Source organism: Pectinophora gossypiella, chromosome 1 (assembly GCF_024362695.1).
Source record: "Pectinophora gossypiella chromosome 1, ilPecGoss1.1, whole genome shotgun sequence".
NCBI lineage: Eukaryota > Metazoa > Arthropoda > Insecta > Lepidoptera > Gelechiidae > Pectinophora > Pectinophora gossypiella.
This window is the reverse complement of record NC_065404.1, coordinates 3871457-3899381: the sequence shown is the minus strand read 5'-3', so window position 1 is coordinate 3899381 and position 27925 is coordinate 3871457. Positions and strand designations below refer to the sequence as shown.

The 27925-nt window shown below is 40.7% G+C and overlaps 2 protein-coding genes across 5 annotated transcripts in view; one reads left to right on the top strand and one right to left on the bottom strand.

The window, feature by feature from the left end:
• Positions 1–27925, bottom strand: part of LOC126380382 (dual specificity calcium/calmodulin-dependent 3',5'-cyclic nucleotide phosphodiesterase 1) — a 281501-nt gene that overhangs the window by 182597 nt on the left and 70979 nt on the right. The gene's annotated exons all lie outside the window — the stretch shown is intronic.
• On the top strand, positions 1782–27358 carry LOC126380831 (maltase A1-like). The gene is made up of 11 exons (XM_050030439.1): positions 1782–1938; positions 11673–11852; positions 12965–13122; positions 13449–13574; positions 19613–19869; positions 21059–21257; positions 22279–22386; positions 23535–23685; positions 25086–25281; positions 26885–27022; positions 27289–27358. The coding sequence occupies exons 1-11, from the start codon at positions 1782–1784 to the stop codon at positions 27356–27358; spliced, it is 1740 nt and encodes a 579-aa protein (XP_049886396.1).

Sequence of the window (27925 nt, the reverse complement as noted above, 5' to 3'; positions counted from 1 at the left end):
TAATGGCGGTTTCCTCAAATTTAATCTGATATTTCATTTATTACATCTTTTAGTTTTTTTTTTCCCATTTATTTAAGTACTTACTTACGGTTTTTTTTAATTCTCTTAATATTATTTCTTGTTGTGATAATATTATTCATGGCCTTGATTCTTGCAGACACCTCCTAATTTAATCGATAATATATTGTCACATTTTATGTTGGTTACGGCTTATTTGAAGTAAGTAAAGCATCGAATTCGACATTTCGATTTCAGATTCGACATTTGTCCGGCTAAGTAGTTAATGCCATTTGCGGCAAATCTACTTACAATCATCATCATCAATTTAAGAGCCACGTTCTTGTCGGTGCAGCATTTCCATGCTACATTTTTAGGGAAATAGAGGGCAGTGGTTTCCCTCTTGCCTTCCGCCCCGCAGTACTCTGTCTGACGCAAGTGGGATGGCGCCCAGAGTAGTCTATTACAAATCCATACTAGGACTCCTGTCCTCCGCTTCTGAATAGTAATGATAGTTACTGCTGCCCTCTGTCAGGTTCCAGGTTACAGTCCCTGTGACTTGCCCCTTCCGTCCTGCGTCCTACTTACAATTATAAGTCACGTTAAAAAGGGATGTCTTTCAAATACATCTATACAAATTCCCTCGTCAATTAGGAGAAATAGAACATGCATTTAATCTCAGCCAAAGGCACAGGCAAGCAGTAGTTCAGTAGTTTAAAAATATTTTGATAACCGTCATTTTTCATTACCTCACCTCATTCATGTCTTTCCGTTTGAGCTCGCAGTTTATAAACATTAACATTTATTGTATAAACATTATTGTCTTTTATTAAGTCCCAAAATTTCCTGACTTCTTTTAGTCTTCACTGATCTGTCTACAGAGTACAAAGTTTTGCATAATTATTTTGAAAAGTATCTGAAAAGTTTTGAACTCCCAATTTTATTAATCAAGTTAAAATGTACAAAGATGGACTTCATATTGAATAATTATTTTATTTAGTGTTTTTTTATTTTATTAATGGTAGTGAGAAGAATCTACTTTCTGCGTGAGTACGTATCAGTCACAGAAGTATGGTCTACATACTTGTGCATTTATGGTCTACATTCTAGATTTGAGAAAATAAAAATAACACTAAACTTTTAGCATCACGAGAGGTGAATACACTCACTTGTCGCTAGTCGTAAGCGAATATGTTTTGAATAAAAATATTGTATTTAAGTAAAAGCTTTTGCTCGCGGCTTCGTTCGCGTTGAATTCAGAGTAACGCGGTTCCCTTTTCCTAATTTTAAAATTTTAGCTACTTAACTTAATATTGCGGAAAAGTCCCATATACATATAATTTCAACCCCCCCTGAAGGAGTTGCGAGTAGATTTCCGAAACGAAAATGATGCACGAGTTTTTTGTTAGTCACAAAATCGTCCGCTTACCTATGTATGTAACTATGTTACCTATTGAGTAAAAAATATGAATGCATGGGATTAACTGTCTGAGAACTGATATTAGGCAGCTAAATTACTCAATTGTATAACAATATTTTATGTTTTTTTTTTTAAAGAACGTCTAGGGTCCTGTGCCGACGTTTTTCTTGCAGCTTTTTTTCCCCGGCTATACAGGTTGTGAGAAGCTGCAGTAGTTTTAGGCGGATGAGACGTTCGTTATGTAAAAATTGACGTTTCAAAGTGTAACTATGTTACCTAATGAATAAAGATATTTCTGAATTTGAATTGAATTTGAAAATATATTTTTGAATTTGTATTGAATTTGAATTTGTTGTTTCCAGTAATGTGGCAGTTATTTCTGATAAGCTTAGTGGTGTCAGTACACGGAAGGTACGAGAATGTTAACATTAAGCAGGATTGGTGGCCGACAGCTGCCTTCTACCAGATTTACGTGCGTTCCTTCATGGACAGTGATGGCGATGGAATAGGAGATATTAATGGTAAGAAAACGACCACTACGGCCCAGTCTTCTTCTTCTATCGTGTGGGTTGTGAGGTGGATTACCAACCTCATCAACCCTGGTGTCAAGGTTACTTTTGAGCCGTCAAATACCCCTGACGTGACTCATGTAACGACTACGTACTTACATAAGTAAGTAGTAACCGGGACCAGCAGCTTAACGTGCCTTCCGAAGCACGGATCTTCTTACTTTCGAACAATCTGTAATGTCCTAACCAAACTAGGAATCACAGGGTGATTTTTGTGTTATGTCCCCACCGGGATTCGAACCCGGGACCTCCGGATCGTGAGCCCGACGTTCAACCACTGGATCACGGAGGCCGTTATGGCCCAGTGAGCGTTGGGCTCACGATCCGGAGGTCTCGGGTTCGAATCTCGGTGGTGATAAGTCACAAAATGTTTAAAATATAGTTCATACGAAAGAAGTTCACGAATTTTAATGTAGCTAATAGACAAATCAGAACAATTCCATGCAGAATCTGCGACGTGGACATTATTTTAAACCTGGTGTTGCTTATGCAGATTTTATTTGCTGGGACTGAAGAAAACCCGCGGTGCAAGTGAAGATCCGGTTTATTTGGCAAACCACATTAAAAATACAAAGATAAAAAGTAAAATACAAGTAAAAAATCTTAGGTAAAAATTCGTAAATAATCGATGTAAAATCAGTGAGAAGTAGAGAAGAAGTGATTCGTGTCGTGTCCAATCAGATTCTTATTGGAAATCTTCGGTCCGGAACTAGCGGGCTGTGCGCGCATTACGTCGGCCAATCAGGAGCGCCGCGCCATGTATCCGCTCCTCGCGTCGCTCCCCGCGCCATGCCCCGCGTCGCTCCCCGCACCGCTCCCCGCGTCGCTCCTCCGTTTCGCGACGCAATTAGCGGGTCGTGCGTGGATTAACTTAGCCCGCGACCTCCTCTTCTCGGCTGTCCGTAACATCCTCCCCTCGGCGTAGATCTTCGCAGCCTTCTTTTACCGGGAGGACGGCGAGACGTCGTAGAGGTCGGCGGAATATCCCTCCTCTTGTTCGTACGTCAGCGACTCTGGTCAGTCCGTCGGGTCCTTGATGCAGTCGGATTACTTCACCTCGTGGCCAGATGTTCCTCGGCAGTACTGGATCAGTGATAATCACGACGTCACCAACTTTCAGGTCCGCTCCGCGCCCGCTCCGTGTGCCTCCACGTGGTATGAGTGTAGGTAGGTACTCCGTTAGCCATCGACGCCAAAACACGTCAGCCAGCGCCTGCGTGGCTCTCCAGGTCCTCCTGTCTACCTCCCTGCACGGCCCGGTAGTGGGTAGGCCGCCGGAGGTCCCCAGTAGGAAGTGATTCGGTGTTAGCGCCTCCATGTCTCCTGGTTCAACTGGCACGTGAGTGAGAGGGCGTGCGTTGACCGTGTACTCTGCCTCCGTGAGTAATGTGGCGAGTACTTCGTCCCTGGGGTAGCGCTCGTGTAGTGTGGCGACTAACGCTGTCTTAACCGAGCGTATTAGCCGCTCCCATGCTCCACCTTGATTCGGTGCCCCGGGTGCGATGTATTTCCAGTTCGTTCGTTGTAGTAGAGCGAAGTCCTTGAGTTGTGGACCCCACTCTCGCTGCGCTGCTCGCAGCTCTTCGTCCGCGCCATGAAAGTTCGTCCCATTATCGCTGTAGATTGTTACTGGCCACCCCCGCCGCGCCGCCATCCGCCGTAGGCACATAATAGCGGAATCCGTAGATAGCGACGGTGAGATCTCTATATGGACCGCTCGCGTAGTGAGACACGTAAACAGGGCGCCCCAGCGCTTCTCCTTATGTCGCCCGACCGTCACGTACATAGGGCCGAAAAAGTCGAGGCCCGTGTAACTAAATGGCCTCGCGTGCGCTGCGAGTCTTTCGTAGGGCAGGTCTCCGTGAACTTGCGGTCTCGGTCTGGCTTTCTTCACTTTGCAGAGTTGACATGAATGCTCCACGGCTCGTACTGTAGGTCGTATACGTGTGATATAGAACTTCTGTTTCAGGTCGTAGACAACTTGCTCTCGGTTAGCGTGGTTCGCCGCCTTGTGTGCGTGCGCGACGAGTAGCCGGGTGAAAGCGTGGCGGCCGTCCATTATTAGCGGACTTTTTGACTGCTCGCTTATTCTCGCCACGCCCACGCGACCGTGTAGTGTAAGTAAGCCTCTGTCGTCTATCCGTGGGTCGAGCTTACGCAGCGCGCTGTTCGGACGTAACTTCAAGTCCTTTTTCAGTCGTTCTATTTCGTCGGAGTACGAGTCCTCTTGCATTTTCTTATACCATAGCTCTTCTCCCTTTGTGATATGGGCGAGTTTCAGTGTTCGCGTTCGTTTCTTCATTTTATCGACGGCTAGTAAGACGTAGGCTGTCGCACGGACGAGTCTCTCGTAAGAGGAGAACCGACTTATGTCAGGTAGGTAGGCCGGCCCCTCGCTGTTGTCCGTGGCGCAGACTATCTCGTCTTGTCCGTTGTCATTCTCCTCTTCGGTGCGTTCCGATGGCCACCTTTCTTCTTCTTCCCGGAGGAACGCCGGGCCAATGAACCATCTTTGGTCGGCTCGCACCTCGTAGTTAGGTCGTGTGGCGTCGTCGGCTACATTTAACTCGCTCGGTATCCATCTCCATTGTTCGACGTGCGTGAGGTTAGCGATCTCGCCTACGCGGTGAGCTACGTACGGCGTGTACTTGATGATGTTATTGCGAATCCAGTGGAGAGCGGTCTTCGAGTCTGACCAGAGCACGATCCTGTCAGCCTTCTGTCTATGTTCTTCTTGTATACTGTGGGCGAGTCGTGCGCCTATGAGGCTGGCTTGCAGTTCCAGTCGCGGTATGCTCTGTGCCTTCACCGGTGCTACCTTAGCCTTTGCTCCGGCGAGCGTGATGATGACCTCTCCGTTTTCGTACTTTATTCGCCAGTACGCTACCGTGGCATACGCTCTGTCGCTCGCGTCGTTAAATACGTGTAGCTGACGTTCCAGTACTCCCCTCGTTGGCGCATAGCAACGGGGCAGTTTAACTTCTCGCACGCTGTCGACCGCTCGTATCCATTTAGTGAAGTCCTCGGCGGCTTCTTCCGGCACTTGGTCATCCCATCCTATCCTCTGTTGTCTCCATAAGTCTTGCAGTAGGATTTTAGCCGTTATGGTGAGATGGCTTAGCAGTCCAAGTGGGTCGAAGATCGACATGACAGCGCTGAGGGCTTCGCGCTTAGTCGGCGGGCGTGCTGACGTCTTGACCTCCTCCGGTACCCTAGGCAGCGCGGTGTTGAACATTAGTTCATCTTTAGTGGCCTCCCATATTAGACCTAGAGTCTTGCCTTGATGACCAGCGGTTCCCATTTCCTTAGGTAGCTGCGCGCGGCGGTCCGGGGGTATGTCTCGTATTACGTCTTCATTACTCGAGTTCCAGCCGGCTAGTATGAACCCGGCTTGCTCGTGTACGTAGGTTACTTCGTGTACTGCTCGTCTTGCTTCCTCCTTGGTCGCGTAGCTCTCCACGAAGTCGTCCATGTAGTGGCTCTCTGTTATCGCTCGGAGGGCCACGGGGTGTGTCTCAGCGTGCGCGCGTGCGTTGTGGTTGCGCACACTGTGCGCTAGGAATGGTGAGCTCCGAGCGCCGAATATCATCGATGACATGACGTATTCCGTGGGTGGCTTCTTTCGTTCGTTGCCTCTCCACAGGAACATTTGAGCCGGTCGATCTTCAGGGCGAATCTTTACTTGTAAAAACATCTCACGTATGTCGGCGGTGACAGCGACCTCTTTCTCCCGGAAGCGATAGAGAATTCCCGGTAAGGCTCGCAGTAAGTCGGGTCCATCCAGGAGGTGATCATTCAGGCTCTCTCCTCTCGACTTGGCGGCTGCGTCGAAGACTAGGCGTACCTTCCCTGGCTTGTTAGGGTTCGTCACGGCGAAGTGAGGTAGGTACCATGACTTGTCGTTGTCTCTCTCGTCTCCGTTAGCTACTGCGGCGTATCCCTTCGTGAGTAGGTTCTCTATCTGGCTTGTGTAGGCTGCCTGGAATTCGGGGGACTGATCCATCTTCCTCTCGATAGTCCGCAGTCTCCTGAAAGCCATCTCATAGCTGGGCGGCATGACTACTTGCTCGTCTCTCCATGGCAGGCCCACTTGATATCTTCCGTTGACTCGTTCGATGGTTTTATTGAAGATGTCGATCGCTCTCTCTTCGGCCTTCCTCGGCTTCGTTATCAAGGCAATTCCTAGGGCGTCGACGTCGTAGTGTGTTTTGATGAGCGCGTTTAATTCCTCATCTTCATTAGCGAAGTTCCTCACGTCTTTTTCCATCTTGGCGTGTACGTGGAGGACTAGCTGATCCTCCCCTCGGTACAAGCTCCGCGGCACCGTGCCATGTATCGTCCATCCCAGCTCGGTGCGTGATGCGATGGGCTCGTAGCGTTTGCCGATGAGGATTTCCTTCGAGATAATCAGATGCCAGTTGTCGGCGCCGATCAGTAGGCTCGGGCGCGCCGATTCGTAACTCATGTCGTCGAGTGGTAGGTGCTTCAAGTGTTCGTATTCGACGAACTTCCTTTTCACCGTCTGGCTTCCGATCGTAAGTTGTTTCACCGTGTGGGCGGTGATGTCGTGAAACTGCTCTTCATGTTGGCCTCGTACTTCGATCTTGACGACACGACTTTGCGTCTCCTTTAGACTCGCTGTGGCCCCGTGTATGTGTAGCGGGCTCACATGTCCTCTGGCGCCGAGGTCGTTCGCTAGGCCTTCGTCCATGAGCGTGATGGTAGCGCCTTCGTCTAGTAGCGCGTACCTCTTCAATGACGGTCCTCCCGGTACGCGTATCTCCACCGGGCACACCTTCAATAACACCTTGACCGGGCCGCTTGTAGTGGCCGACGCGGACAAGACATTTTCCTCGTTTACTGGCGGTGACTTCGGTTGAGTAGCTGCGGCGGGCGACGTGTCCATATGCAACGTACTGTGGTGAGGTAAGAGACAGTTTTCTATTCCGCACCTCTTTGCTTTACATGTGAATCTCCTGTGCTTTCCGTTGATGCACTTGAAGCATATTTTCTCCTCTTTCACCCACTGCCATCGTTCGTTGACCGTCATCCTCTTGTATTTCTTACAATCGGGTACGTCGTGGTTGCCGCCGCAGCATAGACATCGTTTTGTGACGGCTTCCTTTTCTCTCTCGACGGTCGGTGCGGTGGGTGTTTCAGTGGTTGCGTAGACTTTCACGTCTTTACGTGGCCTTTCACGTGAAAACGACTTCTTTTCTTGATTGTTGAAAGTCTCCTTCAGCGACTGGGGCGATGTGGCGTATGAAAATCGCATCGCACGGTCGGCCTCACGTTCCAAAAATCTTGACAGCGTTGCTATCTCGGCTTCCGATGGGTCTCCGTGTTCGTAGGCGAAGTCATACCACCTAGACTTGAGATGTGGGCTTAGCTTCTCGATGACCTCTCGTGTGAGCATGGGGTTTCGGAGATATCCTCTTTCATCGACGCCACCTAATACGCATACGATGTTCTTTAACTTGACCGCGAGGGTGTTCAATTCGCCCGCGGACGTACCGGACTTAGGTAACTTCTTTATATCTTCCATCGCTCGTTCGATCAACATCTCTGGTCTTCCAAAACATTGCTCCAGTGTTCGCATAATCTCGTCGGGGCTAGTCGCCGAGTATAGCAGCGCGGCGACTGTCTCCTGTGCTTTCCCTCGTAGACAGTTCCGTAGCCGTGCGAGGTTCTCGTAGTCGGAATACTTGTACATCGTCGTAGAATCCCGCATGGCCGCCTTGAAGGGTTGCCATTCCGTCGCGGCGCCGCTGAACGTAGGCAGCTCGTGGGCTTGGCGGGGCACCGGACGTTTATTCACGATCTTTTCTAGCGCTTGTGCTATTCTATCGACCGTGTCCTCTTCTTTATTCGTCGCATGAAAGCTCGTACGTTGATTAGGAATAGGGCTAGGCGGGCGTAGTTCCGTCTCTTTCCCTCGTGCCTCTCGATTCCATCTTCCATCTCGCTCGCTCGCGTGCGCGTTTCTCGCGCATAGAACAGGCTCCATACTGTGCTGAGGCGGGCGTCGTCCCTCCCCCCGCGGCTGGCTGTATTCCATTTCAATCAACCAGTCGTGGACGCGTTGCTGTTCCTCCGTGTGCGTTTCAGCGGCGATTTCCTGTTCATCGATTTGGCTTCCTCTTTCGCTTTCTTCCCTTATCATTGCGACGCTCCGTTCAAGTTTCGCCTTGACTTTGATGGCTTCTAGACGGAGTTCCTGCTGTTTCATTTCAGCTAATTGTATCTCCGCGTCGAGCTCGGCTTGTCTGATGCGCGCCGCCGTACTTGCTGTGGAGCGCATCGATCGCACGGAGCGGGTACTTGCTCTGACAGGCGGGACTTGCACCTGCCCCCCTTCCGTGGACGTGACGAGTCGTCGTTGCGGGACAACCGTGTTCGCGGACGCTGCCGACGTGCTGGCAGGCTGTTCATCGATGTGCATGGCTGACGTCGTGGTGCGCGGGAGCGCGGCCGTGTCTCTCTCGATGAGTACCATTGGCGCGGCGGAGGCGGGCGCGGACTTCTCTCTATCTTCAAAGGTCTTCTCTCTGACTTCAAAGGTGTTCTCTCTAGCTTCAAAGGTGTTCTCTCTAGCTTCAAAGGTGTTCTCTCTAGCTTCAAAGGTCTTCTTGCTCCTCGTGATGGGCATTCTTCGGCGTAAGCCAGAAGCTACCGCAGCCTCGAAAAAGGCTATACGGCTAACTCGTAACCTCGAAAAAGGCTGTGCGAGTAGCGACTCCCGCTTCAAGGAGTCACTTTTCCGTCCTAACGGACGTATGATGTGCACACAGCCTCCCGTTGGCACCGTTAGGTGGACAAGACTGTACTACCTTGTTGAAATTAGGACGTTGAAACTAGAAGTTGAAATTAAGAATATATCGATGTTTTTATATCGATGTTAGACCAATCTTCAGTCTTGCGGTTCTTGATTGTTCCTCTTCCCTCTTCAGACTTCCTCTTCCCTCTTCTGACTTCCTCTTCTCTCTTGAGACTTCCTCTTCTTTTTTCCGTATTAAGAGTAGGCCTTCTTTCTTGAGAATTCGTCTTCGTTCTTGAGGGTTCGTCTTCTTTCTTGAGGATTCGTCTTCTTTCTTGAGGGTTCGTCTTCTTTCTTGAGGATTCAGGTTTCTTCTATCCGACGACGAAGGACCACCGCTGTTGCTTATGCAGATTTTATTTGCTGGGACTGAAGAAAACCCGCGGTGCAAGTGAAGATCCGGTTTATTTGGCAAACCACATTAAAAATACAAAGATAAAAAGTAAAATACAAGTAAAAAATCTTAGGTAAAAATTCGTAAATAATCGATGTAAAATCAGTGAGAAGTAGAGAAGAAGTGATTCGTGTCGTGTCCAATCAGATTCTTATTGGAAATCTTCGGTCCGGAACTAGCGGGCTGTGCGCGCATTACGTCGGCCAATCAGGAGCGCCGCGCCATGTATCCGCTCCTCGCGTCGCTCCCCGCGCCATGCCCCGCGTCGCTCCCCGCACCGCTCCCCGCGTCGCTCCTCCGTTTCGCGACGCAATTAGCGGGTCGTGCGTGGATTAACTTAGCCCGCGACCTCCTCTTCTCGGCTGTCCGTAACACCTGGTATACTTCGTCTTTGCTTGTGTCCACAACGACCTATTATGTATAATTATGTCTGTAATACTTCATTACTTGCTCTTTGTGTCGCGTTTACTGGTCTTTTTTCCGCCAGTGTCTTTTTTCATTTAAATTAAGATGCAAAAAAAAATCAAAATAGGAATTTCGTAACTAAATGACTCTGACGTCTTTCATGTATGTACAGTACTAGGCATACTAATAAGTAGGTACCTAAGTAGTATAGTATAAGAAGTCACACCTCGGACACTTCATACAAAAAACTTTCTTTTTACACAGACACTACACACTGACTTTATCGTACACGCGTATCTGTGTGGGTGACGTCTGACGCCTATACGATTGCAGACTAAAATATCATTGAACCAGTAATTTCTCACCGCAACTTTTTTTCATTCCTCCATTCCGCAAGTCGCTGCTCTTTCAGAAGTAACAAAATTGGTAATAGCTTACAGAGCGATGGGGCTGTAGTTATTTACTTCCTGCATTTCTACACTGCTTTACTTCCTGCATTTCTATACTCGCTGATTATTTTACTATCTACCGCATCTGAACCGCATCTGCATGTAAGACCTTGGGTGAGGTAAGCCTAGCTCAGCCGCTGGTGGGGAGCGGAGAGTTGCCGTTCTATACGTCGTATTATTCCTTATTCTATGGTAAAGTCCTGCAGAGTAGTTTAAAACACAGTTCAGCGTAACTTATAAAAAATGTAACGTACTACATTCTGCACTTGGAAGTGTAAGTGAAATACTCTCAAGGCACTGAAAGTACAGTGTGTAGTTTTTCGGACCCGACAAACTTTAAGGGTGGATTCTACTAGTAATTTCATCGAGAAAACACCCCCATATGTGGGGTCAAATCTCAATATTCTAGAAATGAAAAAATTGATAAAAATGGCCGCCATTTTTAGAATATTGAGATTTGACCCTACCCTACGTATGGGGGTGTTTTCTCGGTGAAATTACTCGTAGAATCCACCCTTGAAGTATGTCGGGTCCGAAAAACTACGTACACTGTATAAGTTATAATCCTTCAGTAAACTCAGAACTATTACGGTCAGTTTTTTTATCGACTAACGCTATCACATCACTAATTTAAAAGCCACGCCCTTGTCGATGTAGCACTCTTCATTCGCAGTGCAATGTGTTCGAGTTTCGACTAACGCCAAAAATCATAAAAGGTAGTTCGCTTTATATGGAAACTTTCACCCTTATAGTATATTATTAGCAAAGTTTCCCCACAACATATTTAGGTGTCAGGGGAACTTATGGTCCGGTTGATAGGAGTGTAAGTAAAACTTAAATATAAGTACTTGCACCAACTTCCAATACTGAACTTATATTATTATTATTATACATATTTTTTTATTTCTAGTACCTTTGTAATTAGTAAATTACTTACTCTATTTTGTTTTTGACAAGTAAGTCGAAGAAGAAGAGGTATCTCGTTAGGATCTTAAGAAAATGGTGCAACTTTTTATTATATTGAGAAATTTGCTTACCATCTTTGTTATTGAGCCTAATGTCGGAAAGATGCGATAAAAATAATAATACAAGGTGTTAGTGACATCGCATCGAATACTGAGGGGGATGATTTATACTATAATTCTGGGTTGATATCAATTGGAATGTTTCGCTGGATTTCTTTTTATTTCGTCACAAAATTCATTTTCTTTTTCTTATTAGTAAATATTTTAAATTATATTATTTTGTACTTGATATTAACTAAGAATAATAAGCTGAAACATTCCCTCAGTATTTGTTACGATGTCACTTACTTCGTACTTATACGTATATGCAAATAACGAGCTACAAGCACCCCTAGATATTGAAATTAATATGAATATTTTATATTTCAACACATAGATATAATATGAGTAACTACAGATTAAAAAGAAGTTCAATGGTAACGTTAATGTGGATTCATTGCGAACTAAAATCTTTTCTTCAAAGTGAGACACAGGCGTTTTCTCTCGATACTCAAAACTTTAAGACGAATTTCAAGTTGCGCGAAAGGTGACTAATGTAGGCGAATCTCAAGAGACTCCCGAAATAAGTTGAATAAAAATAAAGTATTCCTTTTCAGGCATCACTTCAAGACTAGAATACTTCAAAGAGATAGGTATAGACGCTCTATGTCTATCGCCAATATACAAGTCACCTATGCATGATTTTGGATTCGATGTCTCGGACTACTATGCCGTACACCCGGACTATGGAACTATGGAGGATTTCGAGCAACTTCTGAAGAAAGCTAGTGATATGAGTAAGTGAATTATTCATCGCAATCTGTTATGTAAAGTTATGCATTAGGCTGGCGGATCATCGAAATTTTCGGCGCCAGGTGAATATGTTTGCTGGAATTTCGACAAAAGTGTTTGAAGTATCTGGCGTGACTGAAATAATGAATGGAGTAAGAAGATTTAGAGTGAATAGAGATAATATGAGTAGATTTGATAGCTGAGTTGAAAATAGTGCTGAGCTGAATTTTAATTTGAAGCCAAAAATAACGAGAGATTTCTCCGATAGATACTGATGTAGTAGCCGAAAATTTCACGTGGAGACTGTTCGATATAGGTCAATCTCTAATACCAATCAAAATGCAGCAAATGGAATTCCATAGTCTCTGCTTACCCCGGTGGGAAATAGGCGTGAGTTTATGTATGTATGTGCATGTTATTTAAGTTCTATGATTTTTGCGTTCGTCAAGGTCAATGTCACAGAAACTGGTAACTAATGTTTAAAAAAAACTTTTAAACGGTTCCTGGTGTTATCTTCAGCGTATTTTATCTACAGTAAGCATCGCGGTACCAAATGCCAATTATGGCCATTTTTAACTCCTCTTTGAAGTTCCACTTGTAGATATAGCTTGATAGGTGATATTCACGCAACAACATTAAGATTTTCTCACGATTACGCGTGATATCCATCAACAACATTGTTTTTACTATTCGTAGTACTACGGGGTACTACATGAGATGATATCTTCGCATAAGATAAGTGTTGCTGACAGACTTAAAGAAGTCAATTGTTGACTATTAATGATCTACTTTGGCGTGTTATGTAAATAGAGAGGTGTTATTGAATATATAAGACTATCTAGGTAACAAAACACGAGATAAAATTATCTGTGTTGGATTCGAACCTGCGACCTCAAAGAGGCAAGCGCTCTACCAACTGTGCAACTGTGCTATCACTCGAAACAAATACATGAAAAGAAAAAGCTGCGAGAAAAATAACACAATATTCCGCATAGCCCTCGATGTAACCTACTAAAATAGATGCTTCAAATTTGGAACAATACGACTTGTCAAAAGTCTAGACTAGTTCTAGCTAGTTTTTTCCGCTTTAGTGACACATTTTTTTGTTTTCTACTAGGTATAAAAGTAGCAATGGATTTTGTACCTAATCACACGAGCAACGAAAGTGAATGGTTCATCAAATCGGCCAGCAAGGATGAGTACTACAGCGATTGGTACATCTGGGAAAAGGGACATCTTGACCCGAGCGGTGAGAGGAAGCCGCCGAATAACTGGGTTAGTTCCATACATAATAAGGAGGAAGGGGTAGACTTAGGAGAACATTTATGAAACAAATGAAAGTGAAGGTGCAGCTCGCGTCGAGGAACGGCAATGACTCCACCAACAAGAGCGCAACTCTAAAATAATGAGACAGAGTTGATGACATCGTACCGAATGCTGAGGGGGGTTCAGCTCATTATTCTGAGTTAATATCAAGTGGAATTTTCCGTTGCAAAACTCACGAAAGGGTTTTAATATTTTTTTAAGTTCCATTCTTTTGTGACGTCTCGTCTCGCCTCTCGTGTCTCATCATAAACCTACATAAGTAATTTTGCCCACAGATCAGTATGTTCAGAAAGAGTGCTTGGACCTACATGCCGTCTAGAGACCAGTACTATTTGCATCAGTTTGGAAGTTCGCAGCCCGACTTAAACTATAGAAACCCTGTGGTTGTCGAAGAAATCAAGGTAATTAGTCGACTGCGGCGAAGCAAAAAGTACTGTTATATGTTTGACCGCTATGTATGTATGTGTGTATGCACGTCTGTTCCAAACTAACTTCATCTGTCAGAATTTAACAAATGAGGTGTCACTAGAAGCGTTTTGATTGTCCGGTGTTTACGACCACGGCTATCTTCTAAACATCACTATTCGGAATAAATTGAGAATTTGAGGATTTATTTTTCTTGTTTCATACTTTTTACATCGTGATTTATTACCGACCTCACCAAGAGCTAGGGTTATTATTGAAGTAATTATGCAATGTAAGTTTAAAAAGTAAAACCCGATTACGGAATAATCATTAGCCTCAAAATGGCGGGAGCAATTACTTAATAGTAATGAAAATGAAAAAGAAAATGAAAATGAAAAAGGCATTTATGTGCTTAATTAAATTGTAATACATAAAAATAAGCCTTACCAGTAAGTAAAATAATTCACTTGTGTTGGGAATGACTCGCAACTTTCTCCTAGCCTACTTTATAAATCGAAAAGGTAATAAAATAACTTACTTACTACTTAAAAGTAAAACTTCTAAAATGCGTGTGTGTTTGTGTGTAGATTGTGTGTGCGACTGTGTGTGAGTGTGTGTGTGTGTGTGTGTGTGTGTGTGTTTGGATGAGTGTGAGTAATGGAAAGGTAATATAATATCTAACAATATCCAATTTCAACATTAAGCAATTGGTCCCTCCATTTTGACGCTAATGATTATTCCGTAATCGGGTTTTACTTTTTAAACTTATACACTTCTCATCAAAAAAATCGAAACACCTTGCAAGTTTACGTTTTGTCAGGATTATCAGAAAAATGTGTACATTTAGGAATAAATGTTAAATGTCGTTTAATAGTGAGTAATATGAGCTTATCAAATCTTAATGTTAATGTTCTAAATTTAAATGAATTTTTCATAGGTTTCGTATTTTGTTAAATGAGTCATTTTTATTCCGTATGGAGTATAAAGGAAATGGATAAAACAACACACGTAAATGAAAAAAAAAGCTAAAAAACGTTTATTTAATAACTTGTATTCCCTCCCCGAGCTCTAATTACTGCTTCCATACGGTTCTTCATCGATCGGATGAGAGTCACGATCACATGCTGTGGTATATTGTCCCATTCCTCTTGGATTGCATCTTGCAGCTGGCTAAGTGTTTCTGGGGCAGGATCTCTTGCTCGAATTCGTCTCTTTAATTCATCCCACAGATGTTCAATGGGATTCATGTCCGGGCTTCTTGCTGGCCATTCCATAATAGAGATATCGACTTCGTTAAGATAATCTCGTACGACGCCCGCGGTGTGAGCCCTAGCATTGTCGTGCATGAATATGAAGCCGTTGCCAATAAAATGTGCATAGGGCATCACATGAGGCTCGAGACACTCTTCGACGTACCGATGACAGTTTAGTGCAGGCAGACGTGGCCCAGACACGAAAGCAAGCTCTGTCTTACCGTCGGCGCTGATTCCTCCCCAAACCGTCCACGAACCGCCACCATAGCTGACCTTTTCTTCAATGCAGCATTGTGCATAGCGTTCTCCGTCTCTTCTGTAGACCTTGTTCCTTCCGTCGTTACCATACAGCATAATTTTACACTCATCAGAAAAGAGAACTTTGCTCCACTGTAGGTATGACCAATTTAGGTGCTCACGTGCAAAGTTAAGGCGCGCTCTTCGATGGTCTGCAGTTAATTTCGGCCCATTTGCTGGCTTATGCGGTACCAGTCCACGATCCTTCAACCTTCTTCTAATTGTAGAGTCACTTACAGCCACCCTTCGTACAACACGAAGCCGCTGCTGCAGTTGAAAAGCGTTAAGGCGTCGATTTCTTAAAGAAGTTGTTACAATAAATCGATCATCTCGCTCAGAAGTGACCCGATTCCTGCCAGATCCTGAACGGCGCGTGAACAAACCAGTCTCCCGATAACGTTTATAGACTCTATGAACAGATGACAGGCTTAGATGCAGTCTTGCAGCCACAACACGCTGACTAAGGCCAGAATCCAGCAATGCCACAACTTGGGCGGCTTCTGTGGGCGAAGTATCCATACGTTTTAGAAAAAAAACCTTTTTTCAGACGTCCCAAAGTCACAGTATTGAAATAAAAAACAAAAAGTTTAAGGATAGGCGCCAATTTTTAGTTTTTAAACGCTAAATGTACTCCAACCCTAAACACACATTTGTCTCAAAACAGTGATTCATTTCGTTTATAAGATAAACAAATGAAATTCTAATTTTGAATTTAGAATTTTCGCTTATTACTGTAATGGCCTAACTGCCAGCTATACATTTATGTATTTTTTTTCATCGTATGAATTCTTTTTTGTGTTAAATTCGGACAGAAACAATGAAAACGGAAGTGTTTCGATTTTTTTGATGAGAAGTGTATTTCATAATTACTTCAATAATAACTCTAGCACTTGGTGAGGTCGGTAATAAAGGAGATCATCGGCTCTCCATACTTTGGCCGGCCCAAATTTGAAAATGCCGGCCAGAGAAAAAAAATGTGTCGAACCTTTCGAGTAGATTGCTCTGATAATTTTTTACTATGACACCAAACGTGTATGACCATTAGTTTGGCTTTAATTGGATTTTAAAAATCACGATTTTTCATACATTTTATAAAAAAATATATTATGTACGTTTGGAAAAAGGGAATACAGGCGTATTACAAAGGACCGTTAGAACATTTATTAGTATGGCGCCAAACTTCTATGACCATTATTTTGACGTTTATTGGACTTTCCGTTTTGGTTAATATGTTAAAATGCCGGCAATCGAAAAGAATACGTCGAATCCATCTAATAGTTGCTTCTAAATATTTTTTAATATGACACCAAACATCTATGACCATTATTTTGACTTTTATTGGAATTTACGTTTTAGTTCAAATGTGAAAAGTGCCGATCAGCAAAAATACCATGTAGACAGTATCGAGTAGATGCCTATTAACATTTTTTTTCTATAGCACCAAACGTGTACGATCATTAGTTTGGCTTTTATTTTATTTTGAAAATCTTGATTTCTTATTTATTTTGTTTAAAAATAAAGTGCTTTGGGCAAAAATTGCGATACGGCGGATTACAAAGGACCCTTAATACAACTTTGAACATTTAATAATCTGGCGCAAAACATTTTTAACCATTATTTTGACTTTGGCTTTTATTGGACTTTTTAAAATCTTTATTTTTTTATACATTTTAGCAATGACAACAAGCAGAGCTTTCCCAATGACTAGTTATTAGTCAGATAAATACTTTGTGTTTTTGTTTTGTGTGTTGATAGGTGAACTTCTATATTAATACCATCTGATTTTAGATATGACGTTGGCTGTAGTTTTTGCATTCCACTCAACGTTACGGCCTAAGTTTAGGTTGAATTATTATGACCGTAGATGGTTATCACCCTTCAAAGATAAGTTTGCCATCTAGTGACGAAACTCGTATTTTGGCATGACGTCTGAAGTAGCTGTTAGGGAAGACAGGAGTCGGGCAGTTGTACTTTGCATGTATGCCGATCACAATGTCCTAGTGCTACTCGGCCGATAACGTAGTACCTCTATCACCCCACTGTATTTTCCTTGTATACACACTTTTCTTAAAAAAAGTAGCTTCTAAAGCGTAAACGCAAACTTATTTTTAATTTATAAAAATGTGTCAAAAAGACGACTATATTACGCCTTTAGCAAGATAGTTCCATTATCACCAGATAAAAACTTTTTTCGCCAAAGTGTAGGTATCTATGAAAACACCAGATTTTTGAAAAATCGAATCAAGTCCAAAATAGTGGTCATAGACGTTTAATTCCATAGTAATAAACATTTTGACGATCCTTTACATAACGTGCCTGTTATATTATATTTTTTTACAAAATGAATCAAAAATCAAGTTTTTTTTTTAATCTAACAAAAGCCAAACTAATGGTCATACACATTTTTGTCATAGTGAATAATGTTTATAGGTATCTTCTCGATAGCTTTGACATGTGTTTTTTGCTGACCGGCACTTTTCACACAGAAACTATAACGTAAAGTCCAACAAAAGTCAAAATAATGGTCATAGACGTTTGGTGCCATAATAATAAAAGGTCAAACGGATAAGTTATAACGGATTATACCAATATTGTTTCTTGGCCAGCACTTCACATTTTCACCAAAAATGTATGAAAATTCATGTTTTTTTAATTCGAATAAAACCGAAAATATTGACCCTACAGCTTTGGTGCCATAGTAATAAATGCTCAGACGGATAAGTTCTAAGGATATATACCATTATTGTTACTTGGCCGGCACTTTATATTTTGACCAAAAATGTATGAAAAATACAGTTTTTTGAATTCGAATAAAACCGAAGATATTGACCCTACAGCTTTGGTGCTCAGGTGGATAATATCTAACGGAATATAGCAAAATTATTTTTTGGCCGGCACTTTGACTTCTGGGCCGAAATCCGATGATCTCCTTTGAATTTAGTAGCTATACATCTTTAGATGAGGCTGTATCAAACGCATACATAATGAAAACTGCTTTTTAATTTAAAATAATGTTCCTAGTACGATAAAAAGTAGATAGAAGACAGTTTAGAAATACGTAGTAACTTTGCCCGCAATACATCTTGCCTCAGTAATTTCCTAGACTGCCTTGTACAGGACAATAAGAATAAAACGTGAATGAGCTTCACGAGTACTATTCAGTTTCATTGTTTAGATGCTATTTTATTTTACACATCGCACAGGTCACATAGTCAATTCTTGGTCTTTGTCTAGTTCAGTCACATGACATTTTAAATTCTGTTCATTATAAATTTTAAAATAATTGATTTCAAACTTCATTCTTCTATCGTGTGGATTGAGAGGTACATTACCAACCTCATCAACCCTGGTGTCAGGGTTATTATTGAGCCGCCAAAGGCCCCTGACATGGCTCATGTAACGACTACTTACTTACATCATTAAGTAGTAACCGGGACCAACGGCTTAACGTGCCTTCCGAAGCACGGATCATCTTACTTTTTGGACAATCAGGTGATCAGCCTGTAATGTCCTAACCAAACTAGGGATCACAAAGTGATTTTTGTGATATGTCCCCACCGGGATTCGAACCCGGGACCTCCGGATCGTGAGCCCAACGCTCAACCACTGGACCACGGAGGTCGTCAACTTCATTTACATGCCATTTCATAAAATGTTTTTTTATTTAAAAATATTCTTCAGAGAGCATTTAGACGAAAATTGAGAGTGTTTAGTCACTTATACACATCTATCTATGAATTACAATTCTTCAACATTAACGTTAAACTACAAAAATGTATTTAATACAATTGATTGAATTACTTTCCATAATTTAATCAAATCGACTATAACATAAATTAATTATTTGGGATTGACCAAATACCTTTTTGTCATTTCCGTTTTGAATACAGCGGCGGTGTTCATTCAGAGGTATAATTAATTCGTGTCATGCATATATTATGATGCAATTAATAACATTCATGTTAATATTTGAATGATTTAGTACATTGGAATACTTACAATCGTGGGCAATTAAGTTAATACATATAATTAATCTAAATAAAAGGACTGTAAGAGGGAACCCACTGCCCTATTTTTCCCTAAAAAGTAGCATGGAGAATGCTACACAGAGAAGATACATGCATGCATGCATGCATGCATGAGCATGGCTCTTAAATTAGTGATGACTTGGTAAACCTGAGAATTTACCAGTGAATCTTATGATTTACCAGTAAATAAAAAAAATATAGTAACGTGAACACTAAGAAAGTATGAGAGCCGTGTTTATGAAGACATCCATGTCAAGACCCCGTTTTAATGAGGGTCAGTCTAATGAGGACTACACTCACAAATTCTAGTGTAACTTGCAAAGCAAGGACTGTGACATTGTTTCCGCTGCTTTTCAAAACAAACGTCGCATTGCTTTAATGACGCGTTTTTAATACTTAATGTATAAATACTTATGTACATAATTTTGATCATTGCTTTTTTTTTCATTTCAACAGACTATAATAAAATACTGGCTAGAAAAAGGCGTAGTGGGAATGCGTATGACATCAATCAACTTTATTTTCGAAGTTGACAAGGACAATTATGGTGGAAGGTATCCTGACGAGCCCAGGACAGGGAAACCAGGAGTCGGACCAGAAGATTACACCTACCTCAACCATGTCTATACCAAAGACTTGGAAGATACGTACGAGCTGGTGTCCCAATTCAGAGAAGTGTTCGACAGTATATCTGTTAGAGACAACTTGACACGGTAAGATTTCGATTTCATACAATAAAATCACGTTCATAATTCCAAATGGGGTGGGCAGAATCATAACTACAACAACTTGCAGCTACTGTTAATATGAAGTCCTAAGATAGATATGATGAACCTTATAATAAGGGACCAAGCTACGAAACACGCGAGCCCCCAAAACCAATATAAATAGCGTTGTCAAGTCATAATGTATCCACTTTAGGACTCTGTCGCACTAACATAATATTTGACATTTAGTGAGACTTACAGTTCAATTGTCAAAAAAGTTAATGTGACATGGTACCAAAGTGTATACATATTAATGCTCGTGACCGTACATGTTTAACGTGCTAATTACCTATTTTCTATAGAAATATAATGTAATGGCAGAGGCATATATAAATATGTTGCTTGATATTTGTATCAGATACGTACACAATTATGTTGCTACCTATATCGCTTCTCTTTATTTTGATCAGAATAATAATGAGTGGAAGATGTAATTTTGTTCCTCGGTGTAATAACAAGGGTCATCATTTATACCCTAAAACAAAGTCAAAGGATGCATTATGACTATTATCCATGAAATTAGAAGGTTAAACGAAGGCAACTCTGTACAGCGCCATCTGTATTTCTATGGTAAACGTAGACTGAAAAGTCCCTCACTGAAAAGATCAAAATTTCGGTTATAAAAATTACGATTTGAAAGAAATTACGATGTTAATCTATCAAATGACTGTAATATATTATGTACCTACAGAAGTAACTGAATATATTTATGACGATGACAAAATGTAACTCGTCTTCTTTTTAAAGAACGTCTAGGGCCCTGTGCCGAGGTTTTTCTTGCAGCTTCTTTTCCCCGGCTATACAGGTTGTGAGAAGCTGCAGTAGTTTTAGGCGGATGCGACGTTCGTTATGTAAAAATTGACGATTCAAAGTGTAACTATGTTACCTACTGAATAAAGATATTTTTGAATTTGAATTTGAATATAATAACCATCCTGTAAGCACGAATATCAAGAATGTTTTCTCGTTTCAATATCATTATTTTATTTCCAATTCACGTGCCTCTTTCCTCCGCAGCAACTCTAAACAACACGAAAAGTACGTTATTAAATCAAAAGCAATTTTCTTTCCCTATACATTCAAAGGCAATAAGAGACGTCCTAACAAAGACCCTTGTTTTATTTCGTCTTTCCAGAGTTATGATAACCGAGGCGTATACGGGTATTAAAAATGCAGTACGGTATTACGGCGAAGGAAACCACGCCGGGGCACATATTCCGACGAATTTTGCTCTCATTGAAGACTTGGCTAAAGACGCTGATGCTAGAGATATCAAGTACACGGTCGACCGCTGGATGTCTTATAAGCCGTTAAGGAAAAAGGCAAATTGGGCGGTAAAAAGCATTAATAATTCTGTTAGATTAAGGATGCTTTTCCTTGTTATTACTTATAATGGTTATTTAAGGGGATTAGAAGGCACGCAAATTTCACCTGAAAGAAAGTAAGGCGATTTTCACGCGGTTTTTAGGTGGCATTGACTTATACGCTTGCACCACGTGGAAAAGTGGTGTTTGTGTGTTAGGCGTCAACAACGTCAACTCTCCTAGCGTAATCCCGTTTTCAAAGAATCCACTTACCTAACCTAAAGATCCAGTATGTTACAGAAACGACTGCGTATTTGATCTTCTAACCTGACTGGAATGCCGACCCAATAAAGGTCAAATCACAATCTTTCGAAACGCATTTCTTGGAAATGTGACTTTCCTCACGATGTTTTTTATCTTTAATACCTAATCATTTATTCCAAACACGAATTCAAAAATGATTTCAAAAGACATTGGTTTAGAACCGTGGTAAGCAAGTGTTACTTCAACTGGGCTACTAATCAGCGCGGCGACGCGGTGATTCGCGTGGTGCGACGCCACAAAATTCGCTTCAGCGCAACCGCCTACCGCCTCGATGCGCATCGTCATATGAGAATTGCCAAATTCAAGTTAATGTAATTGAATGGCAGCATTTTACTGCTTTCAATCGTCCCTTTTCATCTTTCTTAAAATCTTATTACCTTATTACCAATTTATCATTTTTCTATTATAATTCGCCTGGGGAATGAAAAGGAGACATTTTAACCAGCGTGAAATAAGGTATTGGGTATGCTGGAAAACATGAGTTCTAGGATGGTATTAATAAACTAATCTTAGCTTTGAGATTGCCCTCAAGATCATGTCAAAGTGACAGTTCTTATATAAAAACAGGCACTTGAGCATGATCTTGTGGGCAGTCTCAGCTGAGATTAGTTTTTTAATACCACCCCTAGATTGTGGAATATGTTATTCTATATATGTAATGTATGTATTATTGCCTTACTAGGAAATTATTGTACCTATAATGTCTAGGGGCACATTTGTATTTCAGACTGGTAACCAGGACAAGAACAGAATAGCTTCACGTTTCCGTGGCGAGCTGGTCGACGCATTCAACATGCTCGTACTATTACTTCCAGGAATTGCTATCACGTACATGGTAAGAGATGTTATTATTCTCATTTATTTTATTTTATAAGTCTTAATAGTAAATACAGAGTGTAAGTGACATCGTACTGAATACTAAAGGGGATCCCCTTTATTCTGCTCATTATTCTGAGTTCATATCAAGTGGAATTTTCTGTCGCAAATTCATGCTCTTTTGTGTTTTTAAAATTATTTTCGATTGTATACTTTTGCCATGAAAAATTTCACTTGATATTAATTCAGAATCATGAGCTGAAATGATTTAGCTCAAACTGAGGAGGAATAGTCAGGGGGATGACTCCCTGAGTATTTTTAATGCTGTCTCTTAAAACCTGTACAAGCTCGTATAGGTTGACGTATTGTGTGAAGTCAAATCATCGATACTACAGCAACAGTAATACATAACGTAGGCAATTATCGGTCCCAAAGCAGAACATTTACAAAGGTTTCTAACTTTAGAAGCTTATCCTTCTTTAGGGCTTACTTTAGAAGTATTTTTCTCTTAAGGTAAAAACGCTTAAGTTCTTTATAATATATTGTCTGATTACGTTCGTTATCAAAGAATTTATGAGACAGAAAGTTTATGTGACCTTACTTTCTTGTTATTTTAGAATAAATTGCTTGACCCCTAACTGGACAAGTAAATATGTAATCTATATTCTTCTTTACTATAATATGGAAATATTGAAATGATATGCAAACAATTGTGATTTGGATTTATTATCTGATATATCCTGAAATAATAAGTGAGTCATTTTGGAAGAGGACATCCCTATTTCATAACAGAAAGAGCAAAATTAAATGGAGGTTAACTAAATTCTCGATTCCACGCGATTTCCACTTTACCGGGCTTAATCAATAAATATGTCTTCATCATCATCATCATCATCAATTTAAGAGCCGCGCTCGTGTCGGTGTAGCATTCTCCATGCTACTTTTTAGGGAAAAATAGGGCAGTGGTTTCCCTCTTGCCTTCCGCCCCGCAGTACTCTGTCTGACGCGAGTGGGATGGCGCCCAGAGTAGTCTATTACAAAGCCATACTAGGACTCCTGTCCTCTGCCTCTGAATAGTACTGACAGTTACTGCTACCACATCGAAAATCGAACATCGAATCCTCGACTGAACAAAATTTACCTTATATATTGAATTTGTATTTGCAGGGAGAAGAAATCGGTATGGTAAATGGTTTTGTGCCGTGGAGCGAGACGAAAGACCCTTTGGCCTGCAACACGGACGACCCTGTCAATTTCATCGAAGTATCTCGTGACCCTGTTCGGACCCCTTTCCAGTGGAGTCCCAGCAAAAACGCAGGTATTACCAACATTTCATTTCATTTGATACCATAGATATTATTTCAGACAGATAGTACATGAGACGCTGTAAGTGAAAATAGGAATATCGGCGCGGCAGCTTTAATTAACATGTAAGTTATAAAGTAAGTTCATCTAGATTCTGTAATGAGAATTTTATGATTTAGTCCAGTTATTCTTTTATCATTCATATATATCGGTGAACTGCGTAAAGGCACCAAAATTAATCCTTAATGAGGATAAAAACTAGAAGGTCAATGTAGGCGGCAGCACTGTTGAGTGTTCCTGAATTTTAACAGTTCTCTATACTGTCGAGCTGAAATTCGTGATAAATTGCTATAAAATGTGAACCAACGTGGAGTGTATCCAGTCTGAAGGATGAGTTACGAAAAAAAGGCATCAATAAGAAAAAGGCAGTTTTGATTGAAAATAAGTTTTTCTAAGCTTTCTTTATTCCGATCTTCAGAGAATAAATATAACACAATGATTTTGCAGATAAACGGTGCGCTAATGGTTAAAGTGTAAAAATATAACGAAAACAATATATTTGTTTACTTAAATAGTATGGGGAACTGTCAAAATTTAAGAACACGCAACAGTAGCGACACTAATGGGAGAAGTAGGCAGTTTTTATCCTTATTAAGAAGGAATATATTGAAAAATGTTGAAGTCTTTACGGTTATTATTCAGCCTGTACAGTTAGAGGTCGCCCAACTAAACCTTTTTGAATATATCGTGCGTAAGCATACACCACGCCATTAATGCGACAGGTGTCAAACCCTTAACGAGGTCACAACGCCATTCAATCAATACAATCCTACCGAGAATTAGGAAGGCACGAATACAAAAAATATCGCCGTAAATTTTCATAACGATCACAATTTGAAAGAAAATAATATTCTAATCCGTATAGTAGAGATCAAGAAAGATCGCGAAGAATTCGTGGTAAGACCCGTCAAACGTGGGAAGACTCCGAATCTTCGAGACTAAAATCCTATAATCGGATAACATACTGTATACATTATCGAACCCTTGAGACTTGGCCTGAATTTACATCCCCTTTCAGACGTTCGAAATACGAATTCGCCAAAGAATCCATTTGCTTCGAACATCGCTCATACCAACAAGATCCCTTTATTTATGTTCTTATTTGTAGCGACTTAGCCAATAACGAAAATGTCATTATGAGGTCTCATAAAGTTAATTGAATTTCAAATTTCGAGCTTTGTAAATAAATATTGCGATATTATACTGCTTATTGTGAAATATTTCAGCACTGTTTGACATCCAAACATTATCTTGTAACATTTTATCTTAGGTCCAATATCGTACCCTTTGCGCATTGGAGAGTATAATAGTTTATTTAAGTTTGTAAGCATTTGTAATTTTTTTCTTTTAAAGGTTTCTCAAATGCCGAAATAACCTGGCTTCCCGTTGCTGATGGATCTGACGTAATCAACGTGGCTACTCAGCGCTCAGCAGTACGATCCCACTATCAAGTGTTCAGAACCCTCACTGGGTTGCGTACCCGTCCAGCTTTTAAATTTGGACGCTATGAGTCTCTTGCTCTGAGCAACGAGGTATTTGCTTTCAAAAGGTTTGTTGATTTTTCATTAATGAAATCACACCTGTATGTAAGAGTTTCCGCTACATATGATACATTTCATACTGACACATCAAAATTCAAAATCAATACTCATACTATCAAAGTTATAGGAGGTAAGTGTTAGTGGCAGGGAGTGTATATGAAGATAACTTATTTTGACGTAACTTATTGTAGATTTACCACAGATGACATAAACCTCAATTGGGCCGAAGGTTAGACATTCGCTTGTGTAAAAAATAAGACCTGTCGAATCTTCAGGTTAGGTAGGTGGACCCTGTGAAAACGGGATTGCGGAAACCGAAGGAAACTATCTCCATAGGTAGAATATAAACATAGGTAGAATACTACTAATAGTTATGAAAGCACTATTAAATAAACTTTCGATTTTTGCTTTATGCAAATCTTGAAATTAATGACACGTGCTCAATAATATGGCACAAGAATTTACGAGATTCTAACAATCGCAACTGACTTCCTTAACTGATAATAATATAATTTGTGTTTACAATCCTGATTACTTGAATCACTCGGTGGTTCCTGATATTAAGTGCCAGTGAAAACAAGGGCCTCTTGAAATTCCTATCATACTTCCCTTATTATCTTTTTAATCAGGTCCGTTCAATTGAAACACTTACATTGACATTGAAACACATAATAACGGGTTCTTACCGCGTTGTTTATGGCACTTAAAACAGTATTGAAATATCGGGAGTCTCATATCCCTGATTTAAACGCGGTAAGAACCCGTTATTATATATTTTTATTATGATAATAACCGCGTAAACCTAAACCAATGTATTGACATTGTTAATGCAACACGTGGTGTTCACGTTAAATAGGTATATTCTTTTCGTAATAAGCATAGTAACCTTTACTGATTTTTGTCATACCAGTGGGTCTATAAAGGCCACATTGTTGCGATTCATCTAAGAAAGAAACATTGCTATTTGACATTTGTTAACATTGCACAGTTACTTTATGTGCGCAAATTGCAATATTGCTTTTTAGATGAATTGCTTTGATGTGGCTTTTTTAACATTCCAGTTAGTTACTCATTTCAAGCAATGACATTTTTCATATGAAACAAAGAGGTAGGACCAATCGTTTCCACTAATTAAACATCAGCTTTTTTAAAGCCTTGGACATAATTTACCACTTCGAAGTAAAAATATCTATTGTTAGTGTATCGTTGTCTTATAGTGAAACCGTCGCAACAGATACGCTTGTTTCAACCGAGGCGAATAATTGAGGTCTCAATTTTTATCCAGTACAATGAAAGAAATAGAGGTTTTGTTGAGGAAAATTGTTGCATTATACGTATATATTGAGTATGTGTTGTTATGTATAGTGTATTTGTATATTAACTGTACTTTATAGCCGTTGTTGTTGCACCGTCCCGCATCCAAGAATTTTTATGGCCGATTTCTGGCAGTGGCCGCATATTATAACTGTTGCTAAATTTTTGTATGTTTTGTTCTTGTGCAATAAAGTATTATTTGAGTTGATTTGATTTGAAAATTCTATCTGAATGTGTTTATTTAAGGCGCTTACGAGGGTTTTGCTTTAAGACGACGTTATGTTTTTTTTCTATCAGGTGGTACAACGATGACACCTACGTAGTGGTACTGAATGTCGGCAAGACTTACCGCGTGGTCAACTTGACAGCTTTCGACCTGGTCTTCGGCCAACTCGAAGTGGAAGCTAGCAGTGTTCTCTCCTCTAGAACTTTTAGGTAAATTAATATTAATTTCATCTTGTTTTCATTATCATCATCAATTTAAGCACCACGGTCTTATCTGTGTAGAATTCTCCATTCTTGTCTATCAAGGGTCAATTCTTTGACTTCCACATAAGAGACGACGTTCGCTTTCTGTTTAATTTGTTACAAGTAGCGATTCTAATTATTAATGAGATGTTGAGAGGATTTTTTCGTTATCACAGTGAATTTAGAACCCAGGTAAATATTTTCCTGATTTATATTTTTTATTATGGTTTCAGTGATAACGTCCAGGCGAATTATTTGGATCTAGCTGCCGATGAAGCTCTAGTTCTAAGGATGCAGGTGTAATAGTATGCTTAGAAAATATACGTTAATGGCAATTATTTGTTCATTATTTTTATTAAAATATTTTGAGTAGCATTTTTCATTATTTTTTTCGTTTACTTTTCATACCTTTATTTGTAAAATATGACTTCTGTCGAAATCAGAAATCAGAAGGAAAAAGTATTTACACCATAAATTTAACAGTAACCTACATAACTTATAGAAGAAGACTAATAAAATACAGAATTAAAAACAAAACATAAGCGAATGAAACAAGACTGAAAATAAAACAAATTCTAGGTACTAGTAATTCACATTTTGCGTTATACGTCACATTCCTATTCAGAAACAAAAACTATTTATTATAAATACGTGTTAATATAAGATGTTTACATAATATAGCACTAATCCACTGAAGCTGAGGCCGACCTTTAACTAACGTAATATCTTTCAAATATAAACACAGATTCCTTAGACAGACAGCAACTAAGTTCTAAGGGTTAAAGTGAGCAAACTTTGATCATAGTAGATCTAGGTTTAGTGATATTTAAGTGTTATGTAGAGTTAAGGGTAAGGTTGACTAGACGTTTG

Bases quoted from the DNA above. Each gene is read 5' to 3' on its own strand.
- LOC126380831 (XM_050030439.1), top strand. From the start codon at position 1,782: ATGTGGCAGTTATTTCTGATAAGCTTAGTGGTGTCAGTACACGGAAGG. The intron at 11,853-12,964 runs GTAAGTGAATTA...GTTTTCTACTAG, and splicing joins GAAGAAAGCTAGTGATATGA to GTATAAAAGTAGCAATGGAT. The intron at 19,870-21,058 runs GTAAGATTTCGA...TCGTCTTTCCAG, and splicing joins GTTAGAGACAACTTGACACG to AGTTATGATAACCGAGGCGT.